The 22,598-nt window shown below is 41.2% G+C and overlaps 1 protein-coding gene across 1 annotated transcript in view; it reads left to right on the top strand.

Annotated features, from left to right (window-relative positions):
• DGKK (diacylglycerol kinase kappa) overlaps nt 1-22,598 on the top strand; it is a gene marked incomplete at both ends in the record, with an annotated part of 170,847 nt that overhangs the window by 66,575 nt on the left and 81,674 nt on the right. Inside the window, 5 exons of the mRNA XM_084258914.1 lie at nt 696-776; nt 3,318-3,422; nt 20,445-20,580; nt 21,018-21,124; nt 21,825-21,950. Coding sequence (XP_084115040.1) covers nt 696-776; nt 3,318-3,422; nt 20,445-20,580; nt 21,018-21,124; nt 21,825-21,950 — 555 coding nt within the window. The remainder of the gene's footprint in view (nt 1-695; nt 777-3,317; nt 3,423-20,444; nt 20,581-21,017; nt 21,125-21,824; nt 21,951-22,598) is intronic.

Raw genomic sequence — 22,598 nt, 5'->3', positions numbered from 1 at the left:
TGGGCACAGGGCAGGTTTTCTATGATTTGAGCAGATGGGTGAAGGAGGGAGTGGTTCCAGTGGCCTGGAACCCTCAGTGGCTTTTCAGGCTTTTATTGCGATTTACCAGGTACATGACAGGCAGGGGTCCTGGAGGGCAGGGGTGCTGGGGGGCCGGGAGGCTGGCAGGCCTCCCAGCCCCAGCAAGCCTTCACTCTATATGGGCTCTCCGGCCTTCTCTCGCAATCTCTCTGCTTCTTTCGTGGTTCTGCTTCTCTGCTCTCATTCTCTTTCGCTCTTCTCTCTGTTGGTGTCCCTGTGACGCCGCCCTTATAAGCCCAGTCTCTCAGCCCAGGTGTACCCACTTACGCATGCCCACACCTAACTCCAGGTGCCCGCCATCAGGCATGTATTCAGGACCGCAAGGATCCATCATCAATCCTAATGGCGGGAGGGCAGAAAAGCCTGACACTTTACTTACCCTACAAGTTGTGATTGTTTGATTTTTGTTGGTCACATGATAGAGCCACAAAGCCATGATACTAAATAAATTCCAGCACTCCAGTCAAAGAAATAGCTGTTTTATGGCTGTCAGAATGCCTAAGTGTATGGGTGTGGGTGCATGTGTGTGTACATGGTGTGTGTGTTTATCTTATAGTGCCTCTTAACCTCATTAACCAGATGGTTCTTCTTCCCTCTCTCTCATGTCTTTCCAGTTTGCACGCTTTGAAACAGTTGATCTGTCTCAGGTCGCTTTGGCAGAAAGCAGCTGTAGAAACCTTTGCCACGGTTTTTGTGTAAGTAAGATTGGGGATGACTGATGGGGCAGGGGTAGGTGCTAGCTAGGAAGAGAGGCTGCCATATGCATTCACTGCCTCCTCAGAGTCAGATTTCCTAAGTCTCATTTGATCCCAAAGTGTGTATGAAAATCCATTTAAAGTAGCATTGCAAATGAGTGCTGAAGATTATTCATGGAACCACTTTCTACCAGCCCACTGATGGGGCCAGGAAGGAAGTGATGGTCCTGCTCCCTATTACCAGCTGAGCTGATTTCAGTGGAGGGAGTAGTGACAATTACAAAAATCAATCCTCCTGGAGAAGGTAATTTAGAGGAGTATCATTGGGAGAATCATTCAAGAGACTGTTAATATGTAATGGAAAATATAAGGGTATTCGAGCTACAAGAGATTGATGAGATAGATAAGAATCTCAATCCAAAGTGAAAGCTACCTACTCTGTGCTGAGATTACTGATGAGAGTGCCTCAAAGAAGGCAGATTTTCTTTCTTTTTTTTTTTTTTTTTTAAAGATTTATTTATTTATTTATACAAGCACTGGTACAGTCAGAAGCGCATGAGGGTGAGAGAATTCACCAGAGCCAGAGCGGGGAGCACAACAGGCAGACTGACGAAGTACACTGCTGAGGGGAGCAGCGGGCAGCAGGAGAGGTCTGCGCGCTATGTGAGACCCTCACCCGGTGGCCGGGGATCGAACCGGCGCTGCAGAGGCTGCGGGTAGCTTCACAGCCCAACGCTCAACCGCTGCGCCACCGGGGAGTCCCCAGAAGGCAGATTTTCTAGGAAAGTATACAAGAGCTTGACACTGCTGAAATTCCATAAGGGTTTGGTCATTCAAGTGAATCCAGAGCAGAAAACTCACTGAAAATTAGCAAGTACATTGGCCAAGGAATTATCTTACCCACCTCTTCTCCAAACTGTTCTCCTAGCCTCAGTGGTGGGTTATAGAGACTAGAGTTCCTCTTCAGACAGGTGAAGGGTGGTAATTAGCAGACTAAAGAGCCACAGACCCAATACCCTGCTACCTTGGCTGCTTCAAATTCCATTCTCTTAAAAGGAGAACCACTGGACATAAGAGGGAAACCCTGATCTCATCTCTCTCTCATCTCTCTGCTCTAGCATAAAGCTGAAAATTCTGTTGACCCAGTCCAAAAAAGCTTAACCTTTCAGTGATAAGCATACAGGCTAATGTTTTTGGTTCTCCATTCTGCAAAGAAATCTCAAGGGTTAGGTTGCCCCTTAGCCTAATTAAAACACTGATGAACAAAGGCAGTGTTCATCAGTCCTTGTGAGAATGGGTTTGGACCAAAGGAATGTTGTCATCATAATTCCCATTAATCCTATTTCTGTTTATTGCAGAATCATGCTGTGTTACATGCAAAAGGAGAAAGAAATTGCTTATCCGTTTGGTGAGCTCTAGCTCTAAGATTGGAGGGAATGGGGCAGACTAGTACAAAGGCATGTAGGGCCAGTGAAGTGATGACTAATGCTATTACCACCTCTGTTCCCTCCTGCCCTGTCAGGAAAGACCAAGTCCTGACCATGGTCTGCCTCTCATAGACCTTCAGCATAGCCTTTTCATTACTTCAGTCTGGGTTCTTGCACCAAGCAGCATTCAGAGGAATGATATAAAATTCCCTATAATTGTCCCTGCCATTTAGAAAGAAAGAAGCTGGATTTTTGGATTCCTCACTCCAGTCTTACTCCCTCCAAAAAGAAAGTAGCACACCCTCATGAAACATATACCCTTTTACTATTTTCATGTAGACAGAACAGCCATGACTAAAGAGGATTTTCAGGCAACCTCACTTGAGTAATAAATGGATACCTGCTTTAATGTTTAAGAGCATGTCTTCTGAACCAAAGAATCTAGATTTTAATTCTGGCATGGATTTTTTTCCCGCTGAATGGCCCCAGGCAGGTCATTCAACTGTCTTTCACTTGCTTTTCCTGGCTATGAAATGGGAGAAAATAATTCCTATCTCATGAGGTTGTAATGAAGATTGAAATGGGGCCTCCCCCGTGGTGCAGTGGGTTGAGCGCAGTGCTGTGAAGCTTTCCGCAGCCTCTTCAGCATGGGTTTGATTCCTGGCTAGCCAGAGAGATACCCACATGGCACAGCAGACCTCTCCTGTCTCACCCGCTGCTCCCCTCAGCAATGTCTTGGGTCCATCTGCCTGTCCATCTGCTCTGTCTTTGGTGAATTATCTCACCCTCCTGCACCTCTGACTGTACCCCAGTTCTTGTATAAATAAATCTTTTTTAAAAAAGATTGAAATGATGTATATAAAGTGCAATGGAACAGTGGATAGAGAATTCCTGAGTGTACTTACAAATATTATTATTATTATCATTATCATTATTATTATTACTATTTGTGGTGGTTATCTAAAAGACTGTGATGACTTTGGGAACTCCTGTCTCACATTTAAGAAGTGGCATGGGGTGTGATTGGTAAACCTGTCTAGTTCCTTGGAGAGTTCACAGGCTCTATTTGGGGGTAAGGTTGTGCAGTGGAGTAATAATGTGACTTTTTGTTTAGGTGATCACACCACAACGAAAAGTTACCCTGGCTGCACCAAACCGGAAAGACATGGAAGAATGGATTAATGTCATAAAAACCGTCCAACAGGGAGAAATCCGTAAGGTAAGGGAAATAGAGAATCCACACAGCTCTCGGGGGTAAACACCTAATTGATTGTATTAGTTAAGCTACCATTCAAAGAGGGAAATAATAAAATGAAAGAAGAGACCATCTGGCCAGGAATTAAATGGATACCATGAGGAAACCTGTTTAGAAATATTCCTAAATAGGAGTAACTCACTTAGACTCAGATTGGTAAGTATGTGGTTTAGATACCACTGTACACATGCACCTGGTGTGTAGATGTCACAGTGTGCCCAGTGGATGAAGCCCCAAAAACATATGTGAGCAGCTAACTTAGATGTTCTTATTTAGAAAAGCTGCAATTAACAGTCTTGATGTGGGTCTGCTGAATGACTCCAGTAGCAGTTAAGGAAACTGAGACTCTTAATAGAGAAGGAATCAGATTGAAATAACTACTCAGTAGCAAAGTCAGGATTTGGACCTAGGCTGTGTACAATTCTACCTTGTTGTTTATTGTGCACTGCAAAAGAAATGTGGAGGCAAGAACAAGAAGCAGGCCTCCTCAAGGCTTAGCAGGGTTCTTTTCTCCAATACCAAATGCCTGGCCAATGCTACCTGCAACAAGTTGGACCACCATTCAAACTCAGGACCGCACCCTCAGCCTACTGTTCTATAGCTCTATACCATGGTTAGAAGTTATATAGGTTTTGGCATGCAGACCTCTCCTGCCGCCCACTGCTCCCCTCAGCAGTGTACTTCGGTCCTTCTGCCTGCTCTGCTCCCTGCTCTGGCTCTGGTGAATTCTCTCACACTTCCGCACTTCTGACTGTACCCAGTGCTTGTATAAATAAATAAATAATAAATCTTAAAAAAAAAAAGAAGAAGTTATATAGGTTTCAAGGTGGGGTGGAGGGAGGGATTGTGTCATTTATTTACTCAGAGCACTGCCTCACACATAATAGAGGCTCCATAATTATTTACTGAGCAAGTAATCTGAGGGTACCTTGGAACCAGGGTTTGAAAAGAATGACAAATGGTCATCCTAAAGCAAAGTTCTACCATGAAGACCTTGAAGATTAGAGCAAGATAAATTTGTCCTATCCTGGTATCTTAAATAACTAGCAAAGTGTGAAGGATTGTTACAGGAATTTGGGGTAAAGCAGTGTAGAATGTGACTTAGGAATAATGGGTTGAGAAATAAAGAAAAACAATGTTATAGAGAAAATAAAATCTGTCTTCACTCCCAGAAGACTTCTCAGGCTTTTGACCATTTACTGCAACTATACATTTTTGCTGCTCATGGCTGTTATATAAGTTGACTGAACTGGGGCGTAGGTAGCTCTCCACTGAGCATTGAGGCCTCTCCTACACTGTATGTGCTTTATTATTATTATTATTATTTTTTTTGTGGGACCCTCGCCAGCAGCTGGGAACAAACCGGCGCAGCAGAGGCTGCAGGCAGCCTCACAGCCCAGCGCTCAACCACTTCGCCACCAGGGGAGGCCCCACTGTATATGCTTTATTAAGAGATTCTTTGCTTAGATTCTGAAGATGGTCTTCATGTGACTTATCACTCCACATATCACTCCTTTCTTTCTTATTTTCTTCTTCCTTTCCTGATGCAGAAGCACATCCCTTTGCTCCCCCACCCCCAATAAGGCCACAAGGGCAGAGCATTGGAGGTAGCCACAAAATGGGATTTCCATGTTGCTCCTCTCCTATTCTTACCCCTGTAGACCAATTCCTTTCCTTCCCTCAGCTTATCTCTATCCAAAGTGGAATGCTTCTTATAAAATACCCAACTCATAAGAAGCTATTCTAGTTGACATGTAGTTGTTTATTTGTTGTTGGGAGGGAGGGGACCTCCTAGTCCATCATCTTGTTGCTGCCACTAAGAAAAATTAATTTTTAAAAACGAATGTTTAAGTTCTTCATAAAAGGTCACATAAGATATTTTGAATTTTAGCTACTAGTGCAGAAATGCAAAACTACTAGAGACAGTTATCAGAGAGCTGATAAGCCATTCCTGGCTCAGTTGAATGATACATGTAGGTGTTGACTACCCAGCATAAGCTAGAAAAGAAAAAAAGGAACAATCTTCCTGTTTACTCTACTGGGAGAATTGAAAGTTTCAAATTGTAATCACAACCTCTGTGGAGCTACTCCAGGTAAATAGATTTAGGTAAACCTATTGAGGAATATTTTAGCAAATATTAGCAAATAGCAAATATGGCGAAATATCTCACCATAAACAACTTGGTAATCTTGCTTGAGGCTTAAAGTCAAACATTTTTTCCTTCCTATGTACCTTATATAATGGTCTCTACTATTCTCTGTCACCACCACTGCCTGACAATTGGGGTAAAGGGAGATTAATCCTGGACTTAGTGGTCTATTAAAGTCACTAAAAAGTAATTAGACAAGCTATTCGAAACTAGTCAGTACGTATTAAAGAGTGAGCTCCTAGTAGGTGTCCAGTTTTGTTCCAAAGAAAGTTGAAAGGAAGGTGTAGTCTTGGCTCCTGGTCTCAATGAGATTTTTAGGCTTGTAGGGAGACAAGCTATATACAAAAGAACAGTTAAGTGACAGTACTTGAGATAAATAACAGTTTTCAAAGATGTTACAAGGTAGTGCATGATTGATTGCCCAATGAATGAAACAGACAGTAAAGTGGTATGGGAGTTGAAAAGAGGAAGAGATAAATATGAGATGTAATCCTCAGGGAGGAGTTAATAGAGGAGAAATTTGATACTGACCTTGAAATATGAATAGGATTTTATTGATGGCAGGGGATTAGGGCAGTGGGAACTCTTGATCAGAAAAATTGGTATAAGCAAATATGAGTAACAGAAAAATAGAATATTTTTGTAATAGAATGAAAGGGAGACCACATTTAACCAGGAAAGTTCATTTAAGAAATATCTGAAGAGGTAGCTTGGGCCTGATTTTGGGGGATCATCAATGTAAATATATTGTGGAAGAATTGCAATATGATCAAAGTTTACTTTATTTTTATTTTTTTAAAGATTTATTTATTTATTTATACAAGCACTGGGTATAGTCAGAAGTGTGGGAGGGTGAGAGAATTCACCAGAGACAGAAGGGAGAGCAGAGCAGGCAGACTGACGAAGTACACTGCTGAGGGGAGCAGTGGGCAGCAGGAGAGGTCTGCGCACCATGTGATACCCTTGCTCGGTGGCCAGGGATGGAACCAGCACTGCAGAAGCTGCGGGCAGTTTTGCAACCCAGCGCTCAACCACTGCGCCACTGGAGAGGCCCCTCAAAGTTTACTTTAAAGATAAATTGGAAAATGAAGAAAGTTGATTAAAGCGTACTTTAGAAATATAGGCTGTGTTAGACAAGGAAAAAACTGGAGGCCAGAAGATCATAGAGGAGGTTATAGATTAACTCAGGCAAGACAAAGTTAAGCCGAAAATGGGGAATGAAAGGGTTAACAAAGGGTAGATATTCATTTGCAAGTGGTGGAAAATCTAAATATATGAAAATTGCAAGGAGAGAGAAGAGTCACAGGCAGATGAAAGGTTTGAGCCTGGGGCACTTAAAGAAAGAATAACAAGTAGAAAACTGGAAGTAAGGATATTTTGCTGCAAGAATAGGTTAAAAGATTAGCTCTTGTGTGAAAGCATTGACTATGGGAACAAATATGGACCTTAAATGTCTTCTAGAATCAAGATTCTAAATTCTAAAACATCTTTAGATCAAATCACATAGCCTTTCTTTGAATGCTTCCAAAGCTGAGAAACTAAGTTTCTTGCAAGAGTACATTCATTCAATATTCCTAAAACTAAATTTTAGAAAATTTTTTTCTTAATCTTTTGTCTAGCAGATGAACTTTCTAACATTCACCTTGAGTTGCAAGAATGGTATCAGCTACATATTGAGTTAGAAAGCTCCCTGTCATTAGAAGTATTCAAAGCAAACAATTTAAACAACTGCTTCTCAAGATGTTATATAAAAGATGAATTCTTCATAGTGACATCAGCAAGATAGTGGACTAGGAGGTCTAAATACTAATGCCCTCCCCTCACAAAATATAACCAATGAACAACTCTATGCCAACTAGAATAACTGTGAAAGAGCTCCAGAATACAATAAACTGCAGAAACTCTATGGAACACTGAGACAGAGAATCATTACATAGAAAAGCATAGTAAGTAGATTACTTATAACTCCCCAAGTACCCTCCACAACCCCCCAGACTGGTACAACTTGGGACCAAGAGGAATTTCCTGGGCCTAACCTATCCCCACCCCCCACAATGGGGTTGAGAAGAAGAGCAGGAGGATTCTAGCAACTCTCATCAGTGCTGTGGACACACACAACTTTCACATGTAGGTTCCTCACCATCTTCCTTGATGCTGAATCCAGCTGACAGAGCTTCCTAGATTCCATGCCTCTGTATCCCCACCCCTACCCTAGAAAGAACCACTACAGAACACTTTGGGAGAAGCTACCAACACTGTACCTACTGGGGAGGTACCACTGCATATCCTACTTCCAAAGCTGCTGCCATTACATCCAATCCTTCACCCTCCTGGCAGAGCCACAGCACACCCTGCCTCCACAACCATGTGCACACCCTGGACCACAGTTCCATGGCTCAGCACACATCCATGCCTCATACCAGGGCTGCCACTATAATGAGTACATCCACACCCCAATCCCAGGTACCACAGTTGTTCTGGATGCCCCCAAGCTTGGAGAACCTCAGTACCACACCAACACTACAGTTACCCTCACTCTAGATACCAACACATTTGCCACTGAAATCTAATCATCACCCCAAAAAATCATTAAATAACAGCAAGAGAAATAGAAAATAATTAATAAAATGACAACAGTAAGTCCTTGCTTTTCAATAGCTACCTTAAATGTAAATGGATTAAATTTGCCAGCCAAAAGGTAAGAGTGGCTGAATGGATTAAAAAAGCAACTCATATCTAGAAATATACTATCTATAAGATACTCACTTTAGGACTAAGGACACCATAGTCTGAAAGTGAAGAGATGAAAAAAAGATATTACATACACACAATAACCAAAAGAAAGCTGAAATGGCTATTATATCAGACAAAGTCTATTAAAAAATAGACTTTAGGGCCTCCCCAGTGGCGCAGCGGTTGAGCGCTGGGTTGCGAAGCTGTCTGCAGCCTCTGTGGCGCCGGTTCGATCCCCGGCTGCTCCCCTGCCACCAGAGGAGGGACCCACATGGCGCGCAGACCTCTCCTGCCGCCCGCTGCTCCCCTCAGCAGTGTACTTCGGTCCTTCTGCCTGCTCTGCTCCCTGCTCTGGCTCTGGTGAATTCTCTCACCCTCCCGCGCTTCTGACTGTACCCAGTGCATGTATAAACAAAACAAACAAACAAACAAATAAATATAAAATAAACATGCCTCTATAAAATTTAAAAAAAAAAAATAGACTTTAATGGGCCTCCCTGGTGGCGCAGGTGGTTGAGCGCAGCACTGTGAAGCTGTCCTGCAGCCTCTGCAGCACTGGTTCAATCCCGGCCGGCCAGCGAGGGTCCCACATGGTACGGCAGACATCTCCTGCCACGCCCACTGCTCCCCTCAGCAGTGTATTTCATCAGTCTACCTGTTCTGTTCCCGGCTCTGTCTCTGGTGAATCCTCTCACCTTCCTGCACATCTGGCCTGTACCCTGGTTCTTGTATAAATAAATAAATCTTTAAAAAAATAAAAAATAGACTTTAAGTCTAAAACTGTCTCTGGAGCCAGAGAATAGTAATATAATGATGCATTGTCAACTCAACACAAAAATATAACAAGTTTAGGGCCTCCCTGGTGGCCTAGTAGTTAAGTCTCAGCACTATCACCACTACGGCCTGAGTTCAATCCCCAGCCAGGGAGCTAATCCACATATGGCACAGCAGACCTCACCTGTCTCACCTGCTACTTCCTTTAGCATTGTATTTCAGTAAACCTGCCTGTTTTGCTCCCCACTCTGTCTCTGGTAAATCGTCTTGCCCACTAAACCTTTGGTCTACACCCCAGTTCTTCTATGCAAAAATAAAACATATACATATATAACAATTTTAAACATGCATGAAACTGACATCAGAGTAGATAACCAAATATAAAAAGCAAATAATGGCAGATCTGAGGCAGAAACTGACAACAATACAATAATAGTAGGACACTTCAATATCCTATTATAATAATGTATAAAACACACAGCTAGAAAATTAATAAACAGCCGGCTTGAGCAACACTATTAACCAAATAAACCTAACTGACATGCACAGAAATGTCCCTCAAACAGCAGCATAATATTTTGTCTCCTGAAGGACACATGAAACATCCTGCAGGATATAGGTAAGAAGTTAGGTAACAAAATAAGTCCTAACAAATTTAAGAAAATTAAAATTCCAAGTGTCTCTTCCAGTCACAGTGGAATATAATAAATAATAATGTCAAGAAAATGGAAAAATTGTCAAATACTTGGAAACTAAACAGGACACTCTTGAACAACCATTGGGTCAAAAAAATGGCTTTAGAAAGTATCTTGAGAAAAACAAAAATAAAAACACAATATACCCAAGCCTACAGGATGTAGCAAAAACAGTAAAAATAAGAGAGATTTTAGGAATAAATGCCACCATTAAAAAAGAAGGGGTAGTATGGGTAGGGAGCAAAATGGGAGCCCCAATGGACTGTGGTGGAGGATTATTGTGAACCTGTACCTCTGAATTATATACAGTTTTGTAAACCACTGTTACTTCAGTGGTTTTCTAGGCAGGACACAGAAAGCAATAACCATGAAAGAAAAAAAAAAGTTCAATTAGATATTATCAAGAGGTAAAATTTCTATGCATTATAAATACCATTGAAGGGCCTCCCCTGGTGTCGCAGCGGTTGAGCACTGGGCTGCAAAGCTGCCTGCAGCTTCTGCAGCACCAGTTCAATCCCTAGCCACCAGCGAGGGTCCCACATGGTGCAACAGACCTCTCCTGCCATGTGCACTGCTCCCCTCAGCAGTGTATTTCATCAGTCTGCCTGTTCTGTTCCCCACTCTGGCTCTGGTGAATTCTCTCACCCTCCCGTGCTTCTGACTGTACCCAGTGCTTGTATAAATAAATAAATAAATAAATCTTTAAAAAAATAAATATCATTGAAGAAGGAATAGGCAAGCCACAAATAGGAAAATTCATTTACAAAATACACATCTAAAAAAGGACTGTTACCCAGGACATATCAAAACTCCTATAATTCAATAATAAAGACACACTTCAACTTTTTTTTTAATTTATTCATGTATACAAGAACCGGGGTACAGGCAAATGTGCAGGAGGGTGAGAGGGTTCACCAGAGACAGAGCGGGGAACAGAACAGGCAGACTGACGAAATGCACTGCTGAGGGGAGCAGCAGTTGAATCAGGGAGAGTCCTGCTGAGCCACGTGGGCATCTCGCCGGCTGGCTGGGATCAAACCTGCGCTGCAGAGGCTGCGGACAGCTTCACTGTGCTGCACTCAACACGCTGTGCCACCAGGAAGGCCCGACACTTCAACTTTTTTAATAGGGATAAAATTTTAATAGACACATGAAAAAATATAGCCAACAGGACATAAAAAATGTTCATCATTAGCTAGAAAATGCAAACTAAAATCACAGTGAGACACTCCCACAAACCACAAAGAGACACTAAAATTAAAAACATAACAATAATTAGGTGAAAATGTAGAATAATCGCAACTCTAATAGTATGTTGATGAGAGTAAAAATGTACAACCATTTGGGAAAAGGCCTGGCAGATTTTTATAAAACAAGACCTAGCAAAACTACTCTTAAGTATTTACCCAATAAAAAATGATAACAGAGTCACAAAAAGACTTGTACAAGTATATTCAGAGCAACTGTAGGCAAAATAACCAAAAACTAGAAACAACCTAGGTGTCCAAAAATAGCATGGAAAAGCAAGGGAATACTATTCAACAATAAAAAAAGAAAAACTACTGATATGCACAACATGGATAATTCTCAAAAATATTCTGAGTGAAGGAAGTCTTATGCAAGAGTACATACTTAATGATATTTATCCAAAGTTCTAGACTAGGCAAAACTAATCTATGGTAAAATAGAATTAAAACAGCAGTTGCCCTTCACAAGTAGGGGTGAGATTTGATGGAGCTGGGGCATGGGTGGACTATCTGAGGTTAAGATAATGTCCTTCATTTTGATAAGGACTTGGTTTACATAGATGTGTATATTTATAAAATCGCACCTCATGTAATCTTTATCATTTCATTTTATATATTTTTACATCATTTTTCATTTTTGCACGATGTATGCATTTTCATCTTGGTTATAGTCCCTGTTCCCCCCTTATTTTGACTGTAATCCATACCCCCCCATAGTGTGTTTCTAGTTGCTTGTTGATTTTGATTTTTACTTTGTATTAATTAGTCTTTTTCCTGGTCCCTTATTTAGGTTTTCTAAATTCCTGCTATGAGTGAGACCATCTGGTATTTTTCTTTTTCTTTCTGGCTTATTTCGTTGAGCATGATCCCTTCCAGCGCCATCCATGTTGCTGCAAATGGCATGTTTATCATTTTTGATTGATGAGTAATATTCCATTGTGTATATGTACCACATCTTCTTGACCCGGTCATCTATTTGGGGGCATTTGGGTTGTTTCCATAGCTTCGCTATTGTAAATACTGCTGCTATAAACATAGGGGTGCTGGTGCCCTTTTGAATTAATGTTTCTGTGTCCTTTGGGTAGATACCTAGGAGTGGAATTGCTGGATCATATGGAAGCTCCATCTTTAGCAGGTTGAGGAACTGCCACACAGCTTTCCATAGTGGTTGGACCAGTTTGCACTCCCATCAGCAGTGCAGGAGAGTTCCTTTTTCTCCACATTCTTGCCAACATTTGTTGCTGCTAGATTTTTTGAATATGTGCCATTCTCACTGGTGTAAGATGGTATCTCATTGTAGTTTTGATTTGTTTTTCCCTGATTACAAGTGATGTTGAACATTTTTTCATATACCTGTTGGCCATTCACATTTCCTCTTTGGAGAAGTTTCTTTTTAGCTCTTCTGTCCATTTTTTGACTGGATTATTTATGTTGTTTTTGTTAAGATTCTTCAGCTCTTTGTAGATTTTTTGTGATCAGTCCTTTATCATTAGTGTTGTGTGTGAAAATTTTCTCCCAGTCGGTGGGGTGTCTGTTTTGGTTATTGTCTCTTTTGCTGTACAGAGTTCTTTAATTTGATGTAGTCTGTTGGAGGACACCCTGCATGGTGAGCAGAAGGGCCTTGACCTGAGTCCCTAAGGCATGTGAAAACACATGTGTCTCGGAGGAAAAACTCTGAGTGACAGGACTTGGTGTTGAGAGCCTGGAAAGTGACTTGCGTGGAGTCAGGCTTCTACATCTCCACAGTCTGAGAATAACAAAATGGAGAGGCCCTGCGTAGTGAGCAGAAGGGCCTTGACCCGAGTCCCTAAGGCATGTGAAAACACATGTGTCTCGGAGGAAAACCTCTGGGTGACAGGACTTGGTGTTGAGAGCCTGGGAAGTTCGCTCATTATTTTTGTTATTCTCAAACTGTGGCGATGTACGCAGGTCACTTCCAGGCTCTCAACACTAAGTCCTGTCACCCAGAGGTTTTCCTCTGAGACGCATGTGTTTTCACATGCCTTAGGGACTCGGGTCAAGGACCTTCTGCTCACGATGCGGGGTGTCCTCCAACAGTAGTCCCAGCTGTTTATCTTTACCTTCGCTATCACTGCTTTGGGTGATGAGTCTTTAAAGATGTTAGTGAGGTGCATGTCATGTAGTGTTTCACCTGTATTTCCTTCTATATATTTTATGGTTTCAGGTCTTATGTCTAGTTCTTTAATCCATTTTGAGTTGGTTTTTGTGCATGGTGTGAGGTAGTAGTCAAGCTTCATTCGTTTGCATGTAGCGACCCAGTTTTCCCAGCACCATTTATTGAACAAACTTTCTTTGCTCCGTTGCATATTCTTTGTTCCTTTGTCAAAGATTAGTTGACTGTAAATATGTGGGTTTATTTCTGGATTTTCTGTTTGGTTCCATTGATCCGTGTGTCTGTTCTTGTTCCAAAACCATGCAGTTTTAATTATTATCACCTCATGTATTCTTAAGGTTTGTTCATTCATTTTGTACAAACTTTACCTAGGTGATTGGTATTCACTGTAAAATTCTCTCAACTTTGATGTATGTTTTAAAAGTTTTATAATAAAATGTTAAAAAGTAAAAAAGAAAGATCTAAAATAAACAACCTAACTTTATACCTCAAAGAACTAGAAAAACAGCCAACTAAGCACAAAGTAGGCAGAAGGAAGGAAATATAGATTAGAGTAAAACTAAATCAAATAGAGAAAAAAAGAAAAAAAAACTCAGAGGTGATTTTTTTAAAAGATAAATAAAATCAGCAAGCCCTAAGCTAGACTAAGAATAAAAGAAGATTCTACTAAATTAAATCAGAAATGAGGGCCTCCCCGGTGGCGCAGCGGTTGAGCGCTGGGTTGCGAAGCTGCCCGCAGCCTCTGCAGCCGGTTCGATCCCCGGCTGCTCCCCGGCCACCGGAGGAGGGTCCCGCATGGCGAGCAGACCTCTCCTGCCGCCCGCTGCTCCCCTCAGCAGTGTGCTTCGGTCCTTCTGCCTGCTCTGCTCCCCGCTCTGGCTCTGGTGAATTCTCTCACCCTCCCGCGCTTCTGACTGTACCCAGTGCATGTATAAACCGGGCAAACAAACAAATAATAAATAAATAAATAAGACATGCCTCTAGAAAATTTAAAAAAAATAAATAAATTAATTAAATCAGAAATGAAAGAGGGTATATTACAAGAAATTCCTCAGAAATAAAAAGGAATATAAGGGACAGTTATAAACAATTATATTACTATAAACATAGAAGAGATGAGTGAATTCTTAGAAACACACAAATTGCTAAAACTGAAACAGGAAGTAATAGAAAGCCCAAAGAGACTAGCAACACAACAAAGGAAACAATCAACAGAGTGAAAGGCAACCTAAGGAATGGTAGAAAATATTTTTGAACCATATATCTTATAAGGTGTGATTATCTAAAATATATAAGGAATACCTATAACAATATCAAAATATCAAGCAACCCAATTTGAAAATGGGTGAAGGACCTATATAAACATTTTCTCCAAAGACATACAAATGACTGACAAGTACTTGAAACAGTGCTCAATATCACTAAACATCAAAACCACAATGAGATATCACCTCACTCCTGTTGCAATGACTATGAATAGAAGATAAGAGGTAACAACTATCCCTTAGCCAGAATCTCTACATTTCAAGTGCCCACAAGGTTGTGCAGAAAAGGGAACTCTTGTACACTGTTGGTGAGAATGTAAATTGCTACAGCCATTATGGAAAGCAGTATGGAGGTTCCTCAAAATATTAAAAATATATTAAGTAAATGTATTAAAAATATAACTACATAATTCAACAACAATCCCACTTCTGGGTATATATTCCAAGGAAATGAAATTAGGATCTGGAAGAGATGCCTGCATGTTTATTTCAGCATTATTCACAATATCCCAGATATGGAAACAACCTAAGTGTCCCTCAGGAGATGAATGATTAAAAGAAAATGTGGTATCACATTGGAATGTTCAATGGAACAACAATGGAATATTGTTCAGCCTTTATAGAGGAAATTTTGTAAGTTGCTACAATATGGACGGACTTGGAGGACATTATGCTAAATTAAATAAATCAGACACAGAAAGACAAATACTGTATGCTCTCAGTTATATATGGAAGCCAAAATAGCCAAAGCAGAGAGTAGCATGGTGGTTACATAGAGCTAAGAAGAAAGGGAAATGGAGAGACTCTGGTTAAGGGGTGCAAAGTTTCAGCTATTCAAGGTGATCAAGTTCTGGAGATCTGATGTACAGCAATGTGACTATAACAATCATTTGTTGTATACTAAAATTTGCTAAGAGGGAAGTTAAAGACTACTTTCAACAAACACACACATACATACAATAAAGAAAGAAAATGGTAACTATTTGAATTAATGGATATTTTAGTTAGCTTTGTTTTGGTAATGATTTCCCTTTATATGTATATCAAATCATCAAATTAAACATGTGCAATTTTAATAGTAAAATATAACTCAATTTTTCAAATCCACTTAACACTATGTCTTCCAGTGGGGAGATTATATGAACTCCAGTATTCCTTTCCACTTGAAAAGGTTATGATACTAGGATATCATTAAGCAAATGAGAAAACTGAATCTCAGAGTTCAGTTCCCTTGCCTGAAATCACAATTCATTGTGGCAGAACTGAGATCTTAGATCTCCTAATTCCGTACTTGGAAGGGCAGTTTTTTCGCCTATTTAATCCTCTTTCTCGCCTTTAGTCCCGACTCCTTGCAATTATGGGGCAGTCTGACAGACAACCAAGTGGCACTGAGCCATATAACTAGATTAACAGATATAGCTTAACAGATCCACGGTCACTAAATGACCACCGTTAGTGGTCTGCTCAGGATGAACAGATTATACGTTGCCATGGCATTATTACTAATAGCTCCCCTCTTTAACTGCTGAAAGTGTCCAGTTTTGGATGATGTGGTTACCCTCCCAATGACCATGCTGGGAGATCCAAACTTCTGTAGTTACCAAAACCTTAATGTAACACAGCAGTTGGGTTCAAGTTACAGTGCAAATCACTTTTTTTTTCTATCTGAACACACAGCAATTCATTACATAAGCCATACCAAACAAGATTTCTCTAAGGAAATACACCTTTAGAAGATTTTCTTCATTATATAGTTCATCTGAGACTTTTGTGCACTTTGGAGATACTTGATATTATTAAGTTGTTTGGATAGTGATTGAGTTTTTACAAAACATCTGGAGTAACAAGGTCTCCTTTAACTAATAAACAATAAATTAATTTACCTATCTGTTTTCTGGATTGTGCTGCAAGAAAATCAGGAGATGGAGAAAACAGCCTTAGCTGACCTAAAACATTGAAGAATCTGATTGGAATGAAGGTCTCTGCAAAAATGTATTCACTTAAGTATTTTAGAGAGGATCAAAATCAAACACAGAGCCCAGCAAACACACACTAAAAGGCTTAAGTCAGGGCCTCCCCGGTGGCGCAGCGGTTGAGCACTGGGTTGCGAAGCTGCCCGCGGCCTCTGCGGCGCCGGTTCGATCCCCGGCTGCTCCCTGGCCACCGGAGGAGGGTCCCACATGGTGTGCAGACCTCTCCTGCCGCCCGCTGCTCCCCTCAGCAGTGTACTTCGGTCCTTCTGCCTGTTCTGCTCCCCGCTCTGGCTCTGGTGAATTCTGTCACCCTCCCGCGCTTCTGACTGTACCCAGTGCATGTATAAACAAACAAATAAATAAATAAAACATGCCTCTATTATAAAAAAAATAAATTAATTATACCTTTGAAGACCCTAGTTCCAAATCAGATCATATTAATAGGTACTGGGGGTTAAGACGAGAACATATTTTGGGGCAGACACAATTAAATCCACTAAAGGCCCCCCATTGGCACCTCAAAATGCATGTTCTTCTTACAAGGAAAATATATCTGCCCCATCTGTTAGGATGGGATGTTAGTCCCCAAAATATTTCACCCAGTCCAGCATTAACTCTTAGTTCAAAATTTTACCTTCCAGATCATCTAAAGTTGGTATGGATGAGACTTTTCCGTAAAATCCATCCGTCTGCGGACTTGTGGAGACAGAAAACAAGTTATCTGCTTCTAATAGATAATGTTGGAACAAGCACAGTGTAGACATCTCCTGAAAGAGAGAAAATGGAAGTAATATAAGGATTACTGGTTTAAAATAAGTTGAAAGCGTAGCAAGGTAAACTCCATTAGATTTTCAGGCCACAGAAAATCCTCTTCCTCCTCCTCCTCCTCATCATCATCACAACCAGAACACTGTGATGATGATGAGGAGGAGGAGGAGGATTTTCTGTGGCCTGATGTTTCTTCTGACCCCACTCTCTCAGCCTACAGGGTGGCAACTCCTCCACATATAACCAAGGAGGCAGAGACCCCCACCCCATGCCTGAATTTTCTGCATCTACAGTGGCAGGTCCAGTACCTCTGGTCTCTGAACCACCCTCAAGATCCCTGCTGGCTCTGAGCCCCCTTGGAATCATTCTTCCATTTTATTACAGGATAATACATTCTCCCATTTTCTTCATAGTCATGAGGCTCTATCAGCCTGTTTTCTGCCTATGGAATCCAGAAGTCTGATATCCATCCTTCATTTTGTCCTGTGTCTTTGCCCTTCAGTCCAAGCTGGCAGTGTTTCTGCGGAGATAATTGAGATCATGAGTCACATGCCTAATCCCACCAGCAAAAGTTTGCCTTTACTACTCTCTCTCCAACACACTTTTTTTTTTTTTGCAATATGGATAGGCTGATAATTTTCCAAATATTGAAGCTCTAGGGACATTTACTTAATAGCTCTGCTATAGACTAAATTGTACCCCCAAAGTCATATGATGAAACCCTAACTGCCAATCTGGCTATATTACTACAATCTGTGTAAATTAAAATAACAGAAACATATTCTCACAGTTCTGGAGTCTCTAAGTCCAAAATTAAAGTGTCATCAAGGCCATACTCTCTCTGAAAGCCCTGGAGGAGGACTCTTGTTTGCCTCGTCTTAGCTTCTGGTGATTGCAGACAGTCCTTGGCATTTATTTATTTACCACTCCAACTTCCATCTCTATCGTCAAATGATGTTCTCCCCCTATATCTCTAAATTGCACTCCTCTTATAAGGACACCAGTTATTGTACTAGGGTCCATTCAACTCATTTTAAGTTGATTACATCTGTAAGGACCCTATTTCCAAAATAAGGTTACATTCACAGGTACCCAGGTTAGGACATAAACATATTTTGGGGAGAGAACACAATTCAACACATAGCAAAAGTTACCCAAAGTTGGACCCATCAAAGTTTCCTTATAGAATAATATGCACATAAAGAATATAAACCCTGGGCCTCCCCTGGTGGTGCAGTGGTTGAGCGCTGGGCTGCGAAGCTGCCTGCAGCCTCTGCAGCGCCAGTGTGATTCCCGGCCACCGGCGAGGGTCCCATATGGCGCGGAGACTTCTCCTGCCGCACCCGCTGCTCCCCTCAGCAGTGTATTTCGTCAGTCTGCCTGTTTTGTTCCCCACTCTGGCTCTGGTGAATCCTCTCACCCTTCTGTGCTTCTGACTGTACCCAGTGCTTGTATAAATGAATGAATGAATAAATAAATAAATCTTTTTAAAAAAAGAATATAAACCCTTTCTCCTCAACTTCTGAACCAAAACAATTTCCATTTTACATATTATTTTATATTCTGTAGCTAATTAGACAATGAAATATTCCAACCCAGGAAAAGTTCTGCATTTCCTCCACTTGTCATTCTGTTCTGACGACCTGTTTAGGAAGTTGTATCCTCAACTACACTATGATCTCTTGGAGGACAAGGCCTGTGGGCTATATTCATCTCTATATCTCTAGTGCCTAACTTCATAGATGACACAAAGTACACGCTTAATAATTACTAGAGATGGGGAGGTGGTTGAAAGGAAGAAAAGTCCTTATTATAATCTAGTGACTTGGGAAGTAGAAGGAGCTCAGTGTGCCAAGGCCAAAACTATGTAATTTCCTCAGGCCTCCCTACCCTCCATTCTGATCTTAAAGCTTCCCAGTTTCTCGGCATGCAATAAACATTACAGTTACAAGGGATTCCAGAACAGGCAAGTCTTTAGTTCTTCAAAGTAGCTTTTATTTCTAGAAGCTTCCTGGTCAGACAGCAGCTTCGCACATAGCAAGCATACCAAAAAGGTGAAGGAGAGATCAGACTGCTATGTGCAGGCTATGTTTTAGATGGCTAATTCCTCAAAATTTGATAAAGGTATAACACTTAATGTTCCAGTAACTCCCCCTCTCTAATAGACTGCTCTTAGCTGCCATCGGGAAGAATATATAGTTCTTTAAAAGTTTTGTCATGCCTTTACACACTCAACCCATTTTGATGTCAAGAATAAAATGCTGAATATGTATGCCTATGTCTACATACCAGAGGAAGGTAAAGGAGAAAAGCAGATATTCACAGGAATTAGAGGAAATGTTGAAAAGTCTATGGATTGTATTGTACTCTTGTTCTTTAAACCCCCAAACTAGTTGCTGGTAAGCGCTACAGTCATGAGAGTCAAACTGTAATAAATGTAGCATTTATAGGCAGGTTAACTATAAATGTCAAGGTCAATGCCATGAAAGATACCACCGAACAGATTGCCATTCCGTGAGGGCAGGGACTTCGTATTGGTCATCACTGTATCCCCAATGCTTTGCAAGGTGCCAAGAATGTAGTAGTTACTCAGTAAATATTTGTTTAATGAATTTTAAATGAATTAAAGTGATTGACTGGAAAACTGCAATAGGCAGTCAGAGCATGGAATTCAGAAAAGAATGTTTGGTCAAGAAGCCATTGAGATGAAAAACTGCTGTCCAAGTAAGGTGATGTTCTGCTCACCTGGCAGCAAGGATTGGAAGGGGAATGGATATCTCCAGGACGTAGCTAAAATCTTACAAGCATTCCTTGAGCCCTTCCTCCTCCCATTTTGCCTGAACAGAGGACTTAAATATCACGGAGTTTCCAAGTCACCACCTCCTTATGCTTAATACTTAAATAGAGCCAAGTCCATGGCTAGCAGAACTAATTTTGCTTACACTACATCAATGTAGTGGTCTTACCAAACAGTACAAAGATCATTGTTTTCTAATTTCAGCTCCCATTCCAGTGTCTTGCCCCTCCCCCGCTTTCTTTTTTCCTTTCCAAAAACAATGGGGAAAAATTAAGTGGGAGATTTGTTAACTAATGGCTCCAACTTCCAATCTTCCTTTTCGCATGCTCTGACACCTACACAGCTGTAGCTGGCCGTTTCAGCCTTAGGAGAAGAGTCTCTGGCTCTTCCCTATTAAAGCTCTGTGATTAATTCTCTGTTTTCTCTTTGATTTCTCTTTGACTAATTAAGATACCTGCAGCTGAAAACAATCCTTTCCTCGTTGGGATGCACTATTGGTACTCCAGTCACAGCCCCCGGACGCAGCATTGCAATATTTGTCGGGAGAGCATTCCTGCCTTATCTAGAAATGTCATCGTCTGTGAAGGTACCTTTCTGATTCCTTTAGGAAGTGAGGCCCAGAGGGTGGGGTTAGGGTTGAAAGAGCTCCTGTGGCTTTAGTATCACTGATTCACACTAAGTCACTGAAGTCTAGTGTAAGGTTAATCCTGACAATTAACAGTCTGGGAAAGGAGATGGAAGAAAACTGGCATGAAGAATTGTCATGAATCAAAATGAAGGGTTGAGTCTGGGAGGACTGGACAATATAGTCACAAGGCTTGGGAAACAGAAGTCATCTCATTCTTACCCTCAGTTTCCACTCTGGCTGGATAGTAAAAAATGTAACTAGTAAGAGTGAAAAGGAACTGGATCATATAGGAAAGAGGCTTTTGCATCTATATTCTAATTTTCAGAGCAGTTTAGGAAAGGAAATTAAATCTTCATTGTTACCATGTTCACACCCATCTTTTCCTCTTTTCACAGTGTGCAAAGTGAAGTCTCACAGATTATGTGCTTTGAGAGCTAGCAAAGATTGCAAGTGGAATACTTTGTCTATCACTGATGACCTCCTTCTGCCTGCTGATGAAATAGTGAGTGCCAGCCGTGCCCTTTCACTGTCGCCCTTCCCCAGGACATACAGAGGCAGAAAATCTTCTTTACTGTTTCCAGGCAACCCAAGTTCACAATCCAACCAATTTATAGAAGAATGAAAGCCCACCCACCCCCACCTGTCACTGGCATTGGAGTGGGGAGGTGTAAGGGCAGGACTGGACCACTGAGCAGGTTTTCTGATCCCATGCAGACCGGGTAAAGGAGGAGTCAGAGTCCTCAGTGGTTTTTTGCTGGTCTTTTATTGGGGTTCACCAGGCATATGGCAGGCAGGGGTTCTGGCCGGGGGCTGGGAGGACTGGCAGGCCTCCCAGCCCCCAGCAAGTCTTCACTCTATCTGGGCTCCCTAGCGTTCGTTCTGCTGCTTCTCGGCTTCTCTTTCGGCTTCTGCTTCGGCTTCTCCTGGCGTCCCCGTGACGCCACCCTTAAAAGCGCAGTCTTAGCCCAGGTGTACCCACTTCAGGTGCCCGCCATCAGGCATTCATTCAGGATCACGGTTCCCTCATCTATCCTGATGGCGGGAGGGCAGAAAAGCCTGATTTTTTACCTTACCCTACAGGAGGGCAGGACCATGAACGTCCTTGAAATTACCTAATGTCCTCCGTAGGGTATAGTTACGCCAGCAGGCCCTTCCTTCCCTTTTATCTCTAACTTTTACCTCTTGTCTCTTTTACCCTTCAGAAAACTATGCCCCATCAGTGGGTAGAAGGAAACTTGTCTATCAGTTCTCAATGTGCAGTTTGTCATGAGAACTGTGGCAGTTACCAAAGACTTCAAGATTTCCGGTGTTTGTGGTGTAATTCTACGGTAAGACTCTTCTTGTCTCATTGATACTTAGAAACTTGACATCTAGAAAAGGAGGGTGGAGTGCAGCTTCATTGTGCATACACATAGATAGAAATCTCTGAGACTCTTACTCCAAAATAGTAGTATAGGGCTCAGTATCCTTCCTTTCCAGATCTAGTTATGAAGTATTGGAGGGAAAGATTTAAGAGTCTCCTATTCGAAGGTTCTTGATTAGTGAGGCCTACTAGCTACTGGAAAAAAGTTGAACTTTCTTACGATAATACAAACAATCTAAAAAATAAATGCTTAAGAAACCTCCCTTCCTCATTCACCATTTCTAAAGAACTTTTAATCTTTGTTAATAATGGTTAATGACATTAACACATTATTATTGCTACTATGTCTTGAGTGTTTGATATACATGATCTCCTTTAATCCTTATATCAGTCCTAAATGAGGTCTCATTGTCCTCATTTACAAGATGAGAAAATTGGGGTTCACAAAAGTGATTTGCTCAAGGTCATACAGTCACTAACAAAAGAGTTTGATTTATATATAATTCTGAGAAAAACGTGTTTGTTTTATGATAATTTTTTATTATAATACTTTTTATTGAGGTAATGTTTGTTTACAGTTCTGTATATGACTCAGAGGTATAGGGTCACACCT

This window comes from Talpa europaea, assembly GCF_964194135.1.
Source record: "Talpa europaea genome assembly, chromosome: X".
NCBI classification, from domain to species: domain Eukaryota; kingdom Metazoa; phylum Chordata; class Mammalia; order Eulipotyphla; family Talpidae; genus Talpa; species Talpa europaea.
Note: the sequence above shows the minus strand (reverse complement) of the source record. Positions and strands in the feature narration are given on the sequence as shown.